The sequence below is a fragment of the Patella vulgata genome, chromosome 7 (genome assembly GCF_932274485.2).
Source record: "Patella vulgata chromosome 7, xgPatVulg1.2, whole genome shotgun sequence".
In the NCBI taxonomy this organism is placed as follows: domain Eukaryota; kingdom Metazoa; phylum Mollusca; class Gastropoda; family Patellidae; genus Patella; species Patella vulgata.
In genome coordinates this window covers 3,630,001-3,647,651 of record NC_065885.2, presented here as the reverse complement: position 1 = coordinate 3,647,651, position 17,651 = coordinate 3,630,001, and the positions used below count along the sequence as shown (strand labels likewise).

At 36.8% G+C, this 17,651-nt stretch overlaps 1 protein-coding gene across 4 annotated transcripts in view; it reads left to right on the top strand.

Annotated features, from left to right (window-relative positions):
- LOC126827140 (voltage-gated potassium channel subunit beta-2) overlaps window positions 1-17,651 on the top strand; it is a 98,917-nt gene that overhangs the window by 45,896 nt on the left and 35,370 nt on the right. For all 4 annotated transcript variants that reach the window (XR_008788750.1, XR_007682578.2, XM_056102268.1 and 1 more), the window contains exons 3-4: window positions 14,151-14,194; window positions 15,701-15,738. Coding sequence is in view for 2 of the 4 variants with exons in the window: in XM_056102268.1 (XP_055958243.1) it covers window positions 14,151-14,194; window positions 15,701-15,738 (82 nt within the window). In the remaining 2 variants the exon portion in view is untranslated. The remainder of the gene's footprint in view (window positions 1-14,150; window positions 14,195-15,700; window positions 15,739-17,651) is intronic.

Genomic DNA, 17,651 nt, shown 5'->3' with positions numbered 1-17,651 from the left:
GTCGGAGCAGAAAAGTAGGACGTTAAACCCCATTTCATTTCATTTCTATGATTTCCAACTGTCAAGGGTTAAGTTTCTTAAAAAGGCCAATTAAAAGATTTTACTCGCACTGTTTAAAAGTACTGGGTTGAGCTGCTGAAAAGCATTTAAGTTTTAAAATTTTAAACAAAACATCTGTCATGTTATTCAGGTGGCTATTTGTTTATTATGACCTTGATTGACAGAAAATTCAATTTGGTTTGGCCTTCGATTGATGAAAACTGTAATCAATGAAAGATAAGTTATATTTATGTTCGGTGTGGAATACCTGTCATAAAATACCTGTCGTAAATACCTGTCATAAATACCTGAAAGATATCACATTAATATATCTGTAAGTGAATTGTAATTAATATTTAATCACGTTGTACTGTGGAATGACAAATCGCTGTCTGCTCATGTGTGGAATTCTGACTAGAATACATGATTCGTTACAACTATCGCGAGTTCCTGATTAACGTACTGATTATCGCATTGTCAGAATAAACACTTGTCGAATAAAGAAAGATTATTATCGTAGGCTTAATCACAAAGAATAATATTTGCGGAATGGCAGATGAGAAATGTTTATGAATTATTCATTAAGTATAGCCATTATTAAACTTTTTATTGAGCAACGAGTATGTTTTAATCATTGTTGCGTTTAAAAAACGTTAAATGTTGCTATGATATTTCAATAGAAAAATGATGGATGCAAATATCTTATCAGCATATATCTTAATAGTCTTGTTCTTTTTGTCGCATTCTTTCAATTTTTTTTTTTTTTCTAGTTGATTGATTGATATGTTGATCATTGAAGGAGAATTTGGAATATTGGCATCGCATAAGAGAGATTTTTTTTTTTTTGCCATGCAGCGACCTGTATTTTGGGTTATCTTTAAATACATGTGAGTTCATATGAATTCCAGGTTGATCATATTACCACCTGTATATTGATATGAAATGCAATGCTTTTGGAACCTGTATTCTCTGGAGTTGGCTGTAATATTATTTTCTTCGTTACTTGTGTGCAATATGGTGAAGAGATTTTGATAAGGGAGCCACAGTGGTTCATTGGTGTCAGGAAAAAGCATCTAGCTATTTGGATGGAACAAAAATAATTGAGGTCCCATGTATATGATGGCATGCACTTAAAGGAATCCTCAACAGTTGAAATCTTATGGGGTATCAAATTAACCAACATGACACCATAAATGTTTTAGGTCATCGAATTTGGGCCCTGGATGAATTTAGACCCTGGATGAATTTGGACCCGGGGCTAACAAATATGGGCCTCTGGCGAATTAGGCCCGTGTGCATTTGGACCTTTCACATAGACGGGTATCGTGCTAGTTTGAAGTAAGAGTAAACCATATTGCCACTGTCCAAGAGAAATTTTCTTCATAACACTGTATGGTGTATGCTCATCTTCATTAAACCTCATTTGGTTTCAAGAGAGAGACAGAGAGAAATTGGGGTTTAACGGCCACTTGAGACAAACTACGTCATTTTGGGACTAACATATGGTTAAGTTTTATTTCATTAATTCGCTTGCGTGTAGTGGTTTTTAGAAGTGGTAGTAAATCGAAAGACCAGGCCCCAAGTTCACAAAGCATTTTCAGACTTTAAGTTAATAATTTACTCAACTTTCAATCACTGTTTATGAGAAATATCTTTTATCCAGAAACACAAAACTTTGGATAGTTTCCTATTGATGTATTTGATACATTAAAACAACAAAATATTTAAGTTCAAATAAGGCAAACAATTTTGAGTAAATTCTTAACTTAAGTCTGAGAATGTTTTGTGAACTCGGGGCCAGGAGAAAAACCATGAGGTTGGACAGTCAACCCTACTTCTTATCATGTACAAACAGGGAATCAAAACCATGCCAGTTTACTCAATGTCTGACCTTATGATACAATGCGCTCAGGCTAACCATTCAGCCATCCCACCCCCCAAATAGAAAAGAAAGGTTACATACTATATATGACATATGGATTTGGAAACAAGCTATAAACCTTATATTAATCCATCCAACGCCATGCGGAGTCAACCGAATGGTGTCCAGTTTCCTCCCACTGCTAAAGACCCCTGCGCACACGCGAATTAATGAAATAAAACTTAACCATATGTTAGTCCTGAAATGAGCTAACCTGTACATTAAACTGAATGCAGTCTAATTGTAGTTAAATAAAGTAAAGCATTCACAGAATGGTTTCAGGTTTCCTCCCGCTGCTAAAGACCCCTACGCGCAAGCGAATCAATGATATAAAATTGAGCCACTACAAGTCACAATTCATATTGTCCATGTTATTTGGCATTAAATATTGAGAGATGATGCACCCGTATTCCTTGAGTGGCATTAAGCGATTGAGAGAGAGAGAGAACTTGGGTTTAACGTCCACTCGACACAAACTAGGTCATTTTGGAATTAACATATGTTTTAATTTTATTTCAATAGTTCGCTTGTGCGTAGGGGTCTTTAGCAGTGGGAGGAAACCGGAGGACCCGAAAAAAACCCACGAGGTTGGACAGGCGACCCTACTCCTTGTCACGTACAACCGGGGTTTCGAAACAACACCAGTTGACTCAATGACAGGTCTTATGATACAGCGCGCACGTGCTAACCATTCGGTCATCCAACCCCCCTTAAGTGATTGAACACATCATTTGTGATTGATAACACTAGAGAACACATGTAGAAACGCTGTGTTATGAACACATGTAGAAACGTTGTGTTATCTGTGTACTAACCCAGTGATTGATAAGTCTACAGAACACATGTAGAAACTTTTGTTATATATGTACTAACCTAGTGATTGATAAGTCTACAGAACACATGTAGAAACTTCGTGTTATATGTGCACTAACCTAGTGATTGATAAGTCTACAGAAAAACGTGTACTAATCCAGTGATTGTTTTCCATGTAATTGTGTTATGTATTTTTGATGCCCATGGTGAATGGATAATTGAATGTTTCATCTAAATACTCTTGTAACATTTGTGTTGAGAATCCCCCGTAGGACATATGTAAATGGAACACATAATTGAGTTAAACATAGGTTTTTTTTTTTATCCTGCTTTCCATTAATCTTGGGAATGTATTTTACGTTATATTAATATAACTCGTGTCAACTCTCTTGCCAAAATAATTACATGTTCCAAACCTCCAAAGATATTTTATGTTTAGGCCACAACACTTTGTTTCTCTGTTCTTCAAAACACTTTTCCGACGTGGTTCCCCCTTGTCAGTGATGCAGGAAAGAGGGTCTGACAAGGACAGCTGTCTAGTCGTTCGGATAGGACCAAAAATCTGAGGCCCTGTGTATACATTGCCGTGCACATAAAAAATCCCTTGACAGTTGGAATTCGATATAAGAGTAGGACGTAGTGCTGCTGTCCGGGCAAAATTTCCCTCATAGCACACTGTATGCCGTATGCCCGTCTTCATTAGCCCAGTTCGGAGAAACCCCATTTCATTTCATTTCATTTCTTCGGAACACCTGTAAAATTATTACTTATTATTTCTTCAGGAGAAAAACTAATTTAAAATTCCAGAGTAGCCTACTTGTTTGCTCTTCTAATAATAACTAGAACTTCGATGCAGTGATGACGGGTTTTACTGGTGCCACATTACCATCACTTCCCGTACCAATGGAAACATTAAACATATTTCCACATGAGCATTTCAAATGTGTTATAAACTGGATGCAGAATTAGCCAGTAATTTTCCCAGTAAAACCGAAAATATCTAATCGATACGACAAGTAGTTGCTGAGATATGCTCAAGTGGAAATAAAAAAAAAATAATAAGAAGAATAACTTTAACAAAAGCAATAGTGTGTCACACAAGCTACACAGTGTAATACACTAATAATAATATTATCATCATTTATAAAGTGCGTTAAACAGTTTCTAAGACGCTGTTGGTTTTTATATTCACTGATTATTTACAGATCAGGGTTTTAAAATAAGAATGTTTTGAGTTGAGATTTAAAATGGCCCACAGATGTTAACTGTTTCATGTCGGTTTATATCATACAAAAGGACCGGCGTAGGAAAAGTCACCTTTTCCAAATTGTAAAATGATAGTTGAAGATTTTAGAAAATGTTTTTTCTGAGAACAGAAATTCCTGCATGTAGGAAAGGTTTCGGCAAGACTTTTTATATAAGATAAAACTTGGCCATTTAATGCTTTAAAGACCAAGAGAAGTAACTTGAACTTAATTTTTTGCTGAATTGGGAGCCTGTGTAACGATAGCAATACAGGGGAGATGTGTTGATGTTTTCTAGTTTTAGTAAGGAGACAACAGGTTTTAGTTCTAAATTTTAAAGTTTTGAAATTTTAAACAAAATAAATGGCTATTTATTTATCAAGGCCTGAAAAAAACTGAAAATCAGATTGGTGAGGCCTAAATATGAAGTCCGGGGAGATATGCCCGTAAAATATGTCTTTAGTTCAGTAAAAATCGTTTGCCAAAAACATTCAACTCAATTTTAAATTTTTTCCCCAGAGAAATCAAATATCTTGTTTCTGCTGATGACAGATTTAAAGCATTCAAACAAATACGTAAAGTTTGAGAGTGGTGTTAATAACATCTTTCAACAAGATAAATGGAGAGAGTTGTATAAAAAACATACTACATGTATTGAATGATATGTTTGGATGTAAATGATCTATGCTTTTTTTTAAGAAGATTGTCAGAAAATTGTGACCGATTTTGTTGACTTTAGGAATGAATAAATGTGTCAATCTTTAGTGTAAATATAAATTTGATTTTAACTAAATGTAGGTTTTACGAAATAATCTACCATTTAGTTTAAGATGTTGTACATCTCTATATTCTTTTAAAAAACAACTTAAAACACATTTATTTAATCAGGCTTTTAACAGACTGTTAACATGTCCATAATCTTGTTGTTTATTTATGATTACACTGTCACTTTGTCAAGTGCCCCTGAACATGTTATATGAAAGGGTGCACTATAAATATGCTGTAATAATAATAATAATAACATATTGATAGCGATAACATTTATATGGAGTTATAACAGCATTTGTCCCTTTCTGCACACAGAGATAGATTCATCTACTTCATACTTCGAGAATAAATCTCTGTCCTAACTGACCGCTATATCTAACAATTAGTATACCGTTTTGTAATGCGGTCCTACTCCGGTTCACATCTGTTATACACATAAAGACTAAGGCTGAGCTTAAAAATATCTTTGTTTCGCCTAACGCGACCGACTAACTAAAACCACCCCCGACTTTAATTATTTTATTGCACTTTTCCGCGATCTTTTTATTTTATTTTGTGTGTCAACCTGAAATATATCACGAGAGTTATTTCCCTTTACTATGGCTATGGTTTGATTCATTATTGAAACTGGTTGATCAAGACGAAAGCATCATAGGTGTCGCTTCTCAACAAAATGGTTACAGACGAAAGCACGTCCATTCCCACGAAATGATTCTGCCTCTATTTTTCTCGAAAACGGATATTTTCAATATCCGTTTTCGAGAAAAATGAAGGCACAACCCGCACGATCGTTATAAAACATGTTGAGGGAGTTTCAAACGTCAGTTTGTGGCAATTCGTGTGCGAGTCGTGCATCACGAAAAATCCCGATGTCATTGATTTGTTTGCCAATAAAAGAAGACGAATGTTTGCACCCGGAAAATTATCAAGCTGTCAAATTAGCTCTTAAAAAAAAATCTGAAAAAAAAACCGACCCACCGACCCTTCTCCTCGATTGTGGGTCGGGTTTGATTTAGGACTTAAAATGTCGGTCAGCTAGGTTAGTTTCAATAATTCAGTTGCAGGTAGAAGTCTTTAGCAGTGGGAGAAAAGCGGAGGCCCCAGAGAAAACCCATAAAGTTAGGAAGTGTGGAATCGAAACGTGTTAAAAAATTCAGCCACCTAACCCCCATATTTATTGTGGAAGGGGAGGGGATATGCGCTGGTAATAGTTTGAATATATTTTTAAGACTATTATTGAATTATATTTAAACATACAATATGCAGGAGCTAATCTGTCTATTGCAGGTCTTTCTTTGGGCCTGAAATGTTTTCTAAATTATTAATTAGACATTAATTAACTTATGGAGACCATAATACACTCTCGATGTCATCGCCAGCCTACGATATTTACTGGATTAGGGGCCGATCTGCTGCTCAACGCTCATTAATATTTAAATCCAAAAATGAATAATCGAGACTATGTTTTTTATCGTACCGACATTAGTAATGATGATCAAGGCTAGGCCTAAAATTCAATCGCTAATATCTCAGTTCAGAGTGGAGCAATTTGACTGAAATTTTCAGCATATTCCCTTTACATTATCTAGTGAGAACTGCCAGCTCTTTATCTAATCTTTAATAATGCCCCTATAAGAAAAATTAATTTTGACAGAAAGCGATTAATTTAACACTATTATATATTGAGTAGTCACATATTCAGGAAGATCTTGTGATAAGTTATCATTGATCCAAGCTTGATAGGATGACATGATTATATCTTGTGATAAGTTATCATTGATCCAAGCTTGATAGGATGACATGATTATATCTGAAATGAAAATTTGTATGGCCGAACAAAACTTTGCTGACAATAATAGATTTTCTAAAGAAATTTTTTCTCTTTTGCTACTTGTTTGTCAAGTTCCATTCAGGCCCAACGGGAATTACAATATGTAATAATAAAAATGGGAACCTTTTTTATGGCAAGAGTGATATCTGTGTATCTCACAATTTATGAATAGATCCATTGTCTTTAGTCAGAAATTCCATTTCAAAAGAGTTATGAATATTGTGAATTCTGTGATAAGAATAAAAATATCAAAGAAAATATAACAATACTAGACTGAGCTTCAGTCTGTTAATAATATATTAGTTGCTTTATGTATTTTCTTTCGTTTGTTTTTTTTTTGTTCTTTTTGTCATAGACTGGAGTAATAGATATGAATTCCCAGACGGTGGTTTCTATGATTGATTGACATTTGATTGACAAGCTGTGTGCATTGGCGTTCAGTGAGCAGTGTGTAAAGGTCCCTTGAGAATGTCCTACTGTTATAACAGGGCATCTGCACCGAAGGAAAACAATTTTCAGTCCCATCTGAATGAAAAGACATCGTTATGCTAGGTTTGCACTATTGCGATTCGCGCTACTATTGAAATTGTGGTTTTCATCGTAGAGTAATCGGGAGGAACCTATCAGGTCAGTTGAAGTGATCGTGTTGATCGTGGACACAAAAAGGACAATCCTATCAGATCGCATCGCAAGACAGTGGGAAGCTAGCATAACATTGCCAGTCTGTCCATCTTACACCACAAGGGGAAACCATGGAACAACTTGAGGATCAAAACCCTGACCCCCTTGTTAATGAGCCATTTACTGACTTACTGAGTCAACTGGCGTGGTTTCGAATCCCCGGTTGTACATGACAAGGAGTAAGGTTGTCTGTCCAACCTTGTGGGTTTTCTACACGGGAACTCTAGTTTCCTCCCACTGCTAAAGACCAGGGGGGCAAGCAAATTATTGAAATAACATTGAACCATATGTTAGTCCCGAAATGACCAAGTTTGTGTTAAACCCCATTTCTCTCTCTCTCTCTTTCTCTCTCTCTCTCTCTCTCTCTCTCTCTACCTCTCTACCTCTCTCTACTTACTGAGCCACCATGGCTCCACATTAAAATGAAATAAAGTACTAATTATATATAGGTTGGTACTGTAGACAGTCAAATAGTACATTAGCCCGGGGGGTTGGATGGATGAATGGTTAGCGTGCGCGCGCTGTATCATAAAGTCTGTAATTGAGTCGACTGGCGTGGTTTCGAATCCCCGGTTGTACGTGGCAAGGAGTAGGGTCGCCTGTCCAACCTCGTGGGTTTTCTCCGGGTCCTCCGGTTTCCTCCCACTGCTAAAGACCCCTACGCGCAAGCGAATTATGTAAATAAAATTAAACCATATGTTAGTCCCGAAATGACCTAGTTTGTGTCAAGTGGACATTAAACCCCATTTCTCTCTCTCTCTCTCACTGTAGACAGTCAAATAGTATATTAGCTTTTTTGGCATACGTGAACATGTTCACGTTCAGATAATGTGCTGTTGAACATACGAGCGCAAAAATGCATGTATCAATCCAGACAAATATGCAAAGAAAGAGAAAATATCCAAAAAACACAATGGCCCTTGTCATGTAATTATTTTTCGAAGATAACATTTTGTATGGAATGTCTATCCGTCTTCTGTTGCCAGACCTGTCGTTACCACACCCACAAGTTACCAAGTTTGAAAATTATTGTGGATTTTTTTCATGCAGGTAGCAAACGAACTTGTTATTTATGCTTCTTATGTGATGGATATATGAAAAAAAAAAAGGGAGAATCTCAAAGGTTACCACACCCTCGCGTTATGTAGTTTGAAAATTATTGTGGATGTTTTTCACTTGGGTAGCAAACAGACTTGTTATTTATGTGATGGGTATATGAAAAAAAAGGGAGAATCTCAAAGGTTACCACACCCTCAAGTTATTGCGGATGTTTTTTTATGGGGTGGCAAACAAACAGGTTATTTATGCTTCTTATATGATGGATATACGAAAAAAGGGAGAATCTCAAAGGTCACATACCTGACAAGGTTGTACATACGCCAATTGGATACTCGATCAGTAAGATGTCTGCTATTTTATTTGTGTCTATGAAGTGAATGAAAACAATGCTTGAATAAACACAATACCCAGAGAGGACTTTTCTGATTATAACTTGAGATGAAATAAAGGAATGGTATTCAAGCGATATTTTTCTGCTGCTATAACCATCGCTGTGGTTACTTGAGAGATATTACATATTGGTACCATATAGCATAAACAGGTGTCTGCTGTACGTTCTTTCCCGCATTCATATAAACGTCGTCGTCTGCTAAAGTATGTCATATTGGATCCATCTTATTGTGGATTTAATGCTGATTGATCACAGAGCTGTGCTGATTGGTTGATGATTTCAAGACGATCGTGTCACTGTGTAAATAAATAATGGAGAATTTTTCCAACGTGGTTTTAATGTCTATAAACAAAGATGGCTGTGTTAGATTACGTCTTTCTGACTTTTACGGTGATTATGGTACTTAACAAACGTACGCGCATAATTTATTACATCTTCTATCTATTACTTCAGAGTAAGCCTTGAAATAGGACATGTGTCTTTCTGACTTCAAATGGGATGTGATTACTACGCTACTTAACAAACGTACATGCACAATTTATGTCATCGTCTATCTATTACTTAAGAGCAAGTCTTGAAATAGGGCACCTGTCTTCAGGGTGAGTCTTGAAATAGGGCACCTGTCTTCATAGCAAGACTTGAAATAGGGCACCTGTCTTCAGAGTGATTCTTGAAATAGTGCATCTGTCTTCAGAGTGAGTTTTGAAATAGGGCATCTGTCTTCAGAGTGAGTGTTGAAATAGGGCACCTGTCTTCAGAGTGAGTGTTGAAATAGGGCACCTGTCTTCAGAGTGAGTGTTGAAATAGGGCATCTGTCTTCAGAGTGAGTGTTGAAATAGGGCACCTGTCTTTAGAGTGATTCTTGAAATAGGGTAACTGTCTTCAGGGCGAGTCTCAGCAGAAATTCAGACTTTTTCAGTCAAATCCCTCCGGTGTCTATCAACTTGTATCTATTATTTCAGTTGGACAATTTCTCCTGATGTACCACTTGTACTTGCGATACCACACTCTCTCGCTTAGTATACTCAGTGGTTTGAAGAACATATCTCAGAACTTTTCTTGTACTTGTTAGGGTAAGCGTTTTTTGGACTGACAAATAAACTTTTGAATAGTCCTTCGGATGGGTATAAAAAGAGAGAAACAGCTTCACATGACACAAACTAGATCATTTCGGGACTGATATGGTTCAATTTTATTTCAATAATTCGAGTGTGCATAGGAGTCTTTAGCAGTGGAATGAAACTGGAGGACCCAGAGAAAACCCACGAGGTTAGACAGGTGACCCTACTCCTTGTCACATTCAATCGGGGTTATCGAAACCCTGCCATTTGACTCAATGACAGACCTTGTGATGCGATAACCATTCGGCCACCCAACCTCCCGTACGTAACTAACGTATACAGTGAATGGCCATTTTGCTCAGTAATCCCAGCCAGAATTTGGCTATTTTCTAAATTTGTGTTAAAGTTTAAAATATTTGTTTTTGAACTGAAACACATTAACTATTAGTCAATCCCAACGCTAAAAACATCAACAGAATTGATTGTGTATATCTGAAATAGACCCGACCGACGCACAAAATAGTGCAATATGGCGGCCTCTTTGAACTACCCTCGCAGACGCTGTCATTGAAGACAACGTCAATTCTGTGAGTTGTAGATGTTATTTTTGTGAAAAATCATTGGAAGAAGAGAGAACATGTTGGGACTGTACGAATTATATAGTCTTTATGGGTGCAACAGACACGATGCTAAAGATAAACCTATTGTTTACAATGTTGACCTCATGACCCATTGACGCCAATGTCATGACCTGTGATGTGTAGATCACGTGATATGGATATCATGGCTATTGACTGTGTCTGAGATACTTCTCCGCAGGTAGCGTGTCTCAGATGTTCAGAATGCCAACCTGCCTGCCACTGACAGGTTAACTCAGGTAAAAACAGGTGTAACTGACAGACATGTTATAAGAGACAAGTTTATGGAAAACATTCACTGGGTTTATTAACTGCAACGTTTCATTGAGGGTACTATCTTTGCTTGATAATGGTGAGATTATCCTCATTGAAATGTTGCTGTTAATAAACCCAGTGAATGTTATCCATAAAGCTGTCTTTTATTATATATCACTTTCACTAAATGCCCTTTAAATATGCTATACATGAGCTGAATGAATTCCAAAATACCTGCTCAATTATCGTATTAATTTGTTAGAAAATATGCCAGCGATATTAGAAAAGGCAACCAAGTTTCCATTTTAGCTGTATGTGCTGAGTGGACTTAAACCCATATCATTGTATGACAAACAGCAATATAACTCCATGTTGTGACTGGTCTGTCTTACTTCTGCAATTGATTTTGTGTGTAAGAAATCGTAAAATACCTTTGGCACGTTTTTCTGTCTTCACTCAGTAACCTGGGTTCGACAATAATGGCAACCTGCCTTTCCTTTTTTCTCATGGGATATAAATTCTATTTGGAGTTTTAAAAAAATATGGCTGATATAATCTGTGTAAATTCTTCCATGTGTTTATGGTTTAATAATAGACTATGTTGACTTTGATAGTATCTATATTCTGTCTACCTATATATATATAGTCATGAGTTAATTAATCACTTGCTGTTAGATATAGACTGGTGAATATAAACATATATCTATCTATATAGTGAGTTAATTTATCTCATACTGTTAGTAGGGTGACCCTTGCACTCTACAGAAAGTTGGTCTCAACACGGCTAAATGTGCACGCTTCAGTTGCGTGTCTCGAACTGATTTCTGACTACCCCGCACTCTCTTTGAGTCAATAAATAGCCATGGCACGTGCAATTCTTTACAAATATATCAACTATTACAGCCGTAAAAAATCTATTGTTGACGATTTTTAATAGCAGTAAAATTAGCTTCTTGGTTATTACAGCAGCTTTAGAAATTACGTTTGTTTTATTTTTTGTCCCCCGCCTTTCGAAGAAAGCAGGGGACTATTAAAATGGGTTCGTCCGTCTGTCTGTCTGTCCGTCTGTCTGTCCGTCTGTCTGTCCGTCTGTCCGTCTGTCTGTCCGTCACACTTTTTGGGACACAATAACTCTCTTCCTAATTGAGCTAGAATGTTCAAACTTGGTGTATGTGTTTATTAGGTCAATGCCTTGATGGAGTTCGAAGATGAGCATTTTCCGCTTAGGGTAAGCAGAGATAAGCAATTTGATTGGTTGATGCTTTGGGACACGATAACTCTCTTCCTAATTGGGCTAGAATGTTCAAACTTGGTGTATGTGTTGATTAGGTCAATGCCTTGTTCTAATTGGGCTAGAATGTTCAAACTTGGTGTAGGTGTTTATTAGGTCAATGCCTTGATGGAGTTCGAAGATGAGCATTTTCTGCTTAGGGTAAGCAGCGATAAGCAATTTGATTGGTTGATGCTTTGGGACACGATAACTTGAGTTCTAATTAAGTGAGAGTGATGAAACTTGGTGTATAGTTTTATTACATCAATACCTTGACTAAGTTCGATAATAAGCATTTTCTGCTTATGGGTAAGCAGAGCGATAAGCAATTTGATTGGGTGAGACTTTGGAACACATTAACTCTCCTTCTAATTGAGCTAGAATGTTCAAACTTGGTGTAGGTGTTTATTAGGTGAATGCCTTGATAGAGTTCGAAGATGAGCATTTTCTGCTAAGGGTAAGCAGAGATAAGCAATTTGATTGGTCGATGCTTTGGGACACGATAACTTTAGTTCTAATTAAGTGAGAGTGGGGACACTTAGTGTATAGGTTTATCTCATCAATACCTTGAGTAAGTTCCATAAATAAGCATTTTCTGCTTATGGGTAAGCAGAGCGATAAGCAATTTGATTGGTCGAGACTTTGGAACACAACTCTCCTTCTAATTGAGGAAGAATGTTCATACTTGGTGTAGGCATTCATTAGGTGAATGTCTTGATGGAGTTCGATGATAAAGCTTGTCTGCTTACGGTCAGCAGAGATAAGCAATCTGATTGGTTGATAACTTTGGTTTTAATTAAGTGAGAGTGATGAAACTCTGAGTATAGATTCGTTATATCATTACCTTGACTAATTTTGTTAATGAGAATTTTCTGCTTAGGCTAAGGATCGATAACTTTGATTCGATATGATAGAGAGTGATCAAACTTAGTGTATAGGTGATAATTTGTTTGATTGCTTGATACTTTTGAAAAAAAATAAATGTGCGATTAATGAATATGTGTCATCTATTTATTTTGGGATTTCGGCGGGGGACATCAGCCTCACTGTTGGCTTGTTTAAATTGCTTTATCATAAACTGTACCGTTAAGAGCGGCATCTTTTGGTTTAGTACTAATAATATCTCTGAATCACTTTCGTTAGCAGGAACATGATACTAGCAGTAGTTTCATTTTACTTTTACAAGTTTCTTAAAACAATTGTTGAGTTGGCTAAAGTGCTAATTTCTAAATTCAATTTCTTGTTCTAGCTTTCTGTTATGTTTCGTAAAAAAGTAGTCTTGATTATCCCGACCTGTCAATCAGACGTAGAATGGTCGATAGACTGGTTATGCGAGACTAATTTCAAAACAAGGGCAGGTAACCTATCTTTTACTCAAAAGTGTCTGGATGTTATAGACGACACTTGGAACCAGTTTTCAGTCTATTATTTATAGATGATTAATGGTCATAGCTTATTAAGTACAACATGATCGTTTATTAAGTGACTATAATTGTGTGAAACTGATTTGAGGCTTGGCATATATATAAATATTGTGGCGTAATTTTCGAGATATTTGGAGATATTTATTTATGGTGGGTCACCCTACTGTTAGATATCTATATTACTGGTGAATACAAACATATCTAAATAGTGAGTTAATTTATCTCATATTGTTAGATATCTAAATACATGTTATAAATACTGAGTTAATTAACTGCATACAGTCAGATATCATATTACTGGTGTATAGTGAGTTAATTAATCACATACTGTTGGATCTATGTATATCTATATACTTGTTAGTGAGTTAATTTATCTCATACTATAGAATCTATATTACTGGTGTGTATCTATAACTATATGTAGTATGAAAATTGAGATTTTTGTGGCTTTATACTGGTAGATATTGGCAGGGGAATGTAATTATGTTTAATGCCTAGGCAACACAATGTTCATTTTGAGACTCTAAGTATTGTGATTTTCATTTTGGCCTAACAGCACCATATCTGCCTACTTGTCTTTGAGTTCCATTGTTACCTGTATGCCAATCTGTACCTGGATGGACTACAGTTTTTTGTCCCTTCCGAATGACTAGAAAGCTTCCTTGTCAACCCCTCTCATGTGAGAACCGTGCATGAGATGCAGTTTTTCTGTTCTTACAGTTAATAAATGATTAATTTGTTTTTTTTATCTACAGAAATCTTGGGAAATCAGGACTAAGAGTGTCGAATATAGGATTTGGTAAGTTATAGTACTTTTTGTGTCTCTCACTTCTATAACTCAAGATTCCCTGGTTGTACATGACAAGGAGTAGACTCGCCTGTCCAACCTCGTGGGTTTTCTCTGGGTCCTCCAGTTTCCTCCCGCTACTAAAGACTCCTACGCGGAAGCGAATTATTGAAATAAAGTTAAATCATATGTTAGTCCCGAAATGACCTAGCTTGTGTTAAGTGGACGTTAAACATATCTTTCACCTAAAACAGCCGACCAGCTAAAACCATCCCTAACTTAAATTATTTTATTGCACTTTTCTGTGATTATTTATTTTATTTTGTTTGTCAACTGGAAATATATCACGAGAGTTATTCCCCTTTACAATGGCTATGGTTTGATTCATTATTGAAACTGGCTAATCAAGATGAAAACGTCATAGATGTTGCTTTTCAACAAAATGGTTGCAGACGAAAGAGTGACCGTTCCCATGAAATGATTCTGTCTCAATGTGTGTGGAGTATCGCTTTAATAATAACAATGATATCCGTTTTATGGTAAAATGAAAGCAAAACCTGCACGATCGTTAAAAAAATGTTGAAGGAAAATCACACTTTAATTTTGTGGCAAATCGTGTGTGAGTTGTGCCTCAATAAAAATCATGTTGTCATCGTTATTGATTTGTGCCCACAAAGAAGGCGAATGTTTCCACCTGGAAAAGGGGGGTCACGGTGGCTAAGTGGGTAAGACACTGGCTCGCTAGCCTGGAGGTCGGGTGTTCGATATCTGCATTGGCTGAAAAAGTTCATTCAGATTTTTCAGCGTGGTTCTCCCTTGTCAGTTATGCAGGACTGAGGGCCTGACAAGGACAGCTGTCTAGTCATTCGGATGGGATAAAAACCGAGGTCCCGTGTACACATTGGCATGCAAAAAAAAGATCCCTTGACAGTTGGAATTTGATACAAGAGTAGGCCGTAGTGCCGTTGTCTGGGCAAAATTTCTGTCATAGCACACTGGTAGCCATGTTCGGAGCAGAACAGTAAGACTTTAAACCCCATTTCATTTGACTTTTTAAAAAAAAAAACAATCTTTAAAGAAAACTGACCTACATGTACCAACAGTTCTCCTTGATTGTGGGTCAGATTTGGTGAAACGAATCGCAATGTGTATCGTATCGTGACTGATTGGAACAGAATTTGCAATCAGAGATTTCAATTTCTGTTCATGGTTTCACCTTAAATAAAAGTTTGACAGCATTATGATATTATGAGAAGGTAGGGAGTCAGAACAACAGATTGAATTATCGTTCGTACTGCAACCGGAAATTATGCACGGAGATTCTCCGACATCTATGAAATGAAACTGACTCATTGACAATTTAACCATGTATGCCTTTTCACCTTGCACTCTGCATTGGCTAATCAAAATCGTTCACGCAAACTGTTATCAAAAATTTGATCTATGATGTAAATGTTGTTTGATTGTTCGTCATTATAACTGTAAATGTGTTTTTGATTTATAATATTTTTTTTAAAGGAACATGGGTAACATTTGGCAGCCAGATATCAGACGAGGTAGGTAAACATAACAGTCCAGGCCAAACCGATTCAATTTTCCGATTAACGGGAGGGGGGGGGGTTGTTGGATGGCCGAATGGTTAGCACGTGCATGCTGTATCATAAGGCCTGTCATTGAGTCAAATGGCGTGATTTCGAATCCCCGGTTGTATGTGACAAGGAGTAGGGTCGCCTGTCCAACCTCATGGGTTTTCTCTGGGTCCTCCGGTTTCCTCCCTCTGCTAAAGACCTACGGGCAAGCAAATTATTGAAATAAAATTAAACCGTTTGTTAGTCCCGAAATGACCTAGTTTGTGTCGAGTGGACGTTAAACCCCATTTCTCCCTCTCCCTCTCTGATTAACGGGAACACATAACTATAGTAGTGTGATATCAATAGAATTCAATGTAAACTTCAAATGGCGCTAGCTAAGCTTTGAACTAGTTGTTTTGAATCATTGTTAAACCAGAATGATTTATGTTTTTTAAAGGACTTTTGATAGTTTATGTTTTTAAATATTTTTGCCAGCTCTTTCTTCATTATCCCGGTCCATACAGAAAAATATTATGTTAATACCCCTTTCATTCATTTATTTATTTTGTTGGCATGTTAGTGCTGATTCATGTACGTTTAATAGTGTACGTTTATAAATCTTTTGGTTAGTTCTGCTTTAATGTTGACGTCTTATTTTTCCCGGGAAAATCAAAAGTACTTGGCTACGTGGGCCTGACAAGGACAGCTGTCTAGTCGTTCGGATGGCACGCAAAAACCGAGGTCCTGTGTACACATTGGTGGGCATGTAAAAGATCCCATGGCAGTTGGAATTCGATATAAGAGTAGGTCGTATTGCCGCTGTCCGGGCAAAATTTCCCTCATAGCACACTGTATGGCGTATGCTCGTTTTCATTAGCCCAGTTCGGAGCAGAACAGTAGGACATTAAACCCCATTTCCTTTCATTTCATTTCACTTGGCTGTGTTGTTCAAAAGCTTTTAGTTTCAAATGTTTTAAGTTCTGAAATTTTAAACAAGACATATTTCATTTATTTATCAAGTTGCCAAAAAACAGAAAATGGAATTGGTGTGGCCTAACATTTTGACACCTTCATTTAGTTGTGTTTTTATTACAAGTGTTGATGTGCCATTTGGTACATAGAGTAAACTTTGGATGCAGGTTTTAAAGTAGGAAGATAAATGTCAAACTAGATTTCCATCGAATAAGGTCGAGATCAGGTCACACTGCCTCTTGGCAATTGGAATTTATTTTTGAGTGGGCGTTAGAGAGAATGGGAGGGTGGATAGATGCAAGGCGAGAGAGAGAGAGGGAAAGGTCATGCAAAACATGGCAATACTGGTTCTCAGGGCCAAACTAGATTAGGGTGGCAATTAGGGTTCATGATTGATTTGGAGTTAGAATGAATTGGAGGGTGAGGGAAAGCGGGGGGGGAGACTGGGAGATAAAAGGCCGTACCCCCCAAAAAATAGGTTCTTGAGATCCTTAAAGGAAAAAAACCCCTGAAAAAACAGATGCGGGAGGGACTTCTTAATATTTCTGTTTTTATTTTCTCAAAGGATCGCTGGGCCAAATAACTTACCAGATATTTCAAGGTTCTACATTGACCTCATTAGTTTATTCTGAAAATAAATTACAAGACTACTACTTCTTTGATTAAAGCGGCATTGTGTAAATAGAATATGCTGAAAATTTCAGTCAAATTGCTCCACTCAGAACCGAAATAGTTGCGATTGAATTTTAGACCTAGCCTCGGTCAGCATTACTAAAGTCGGTACGGTAAAAAACATAGTCTCGATTATCCATTTTTTTGATTTAATCATCAATGAGTGTTGAACAGCAGATTGGATTCAAATCCAGTGAAAATCCGAGGCATAAGACAAGACGATCTAGAAAGTTGATTAAGGTCTTTTCATGTTA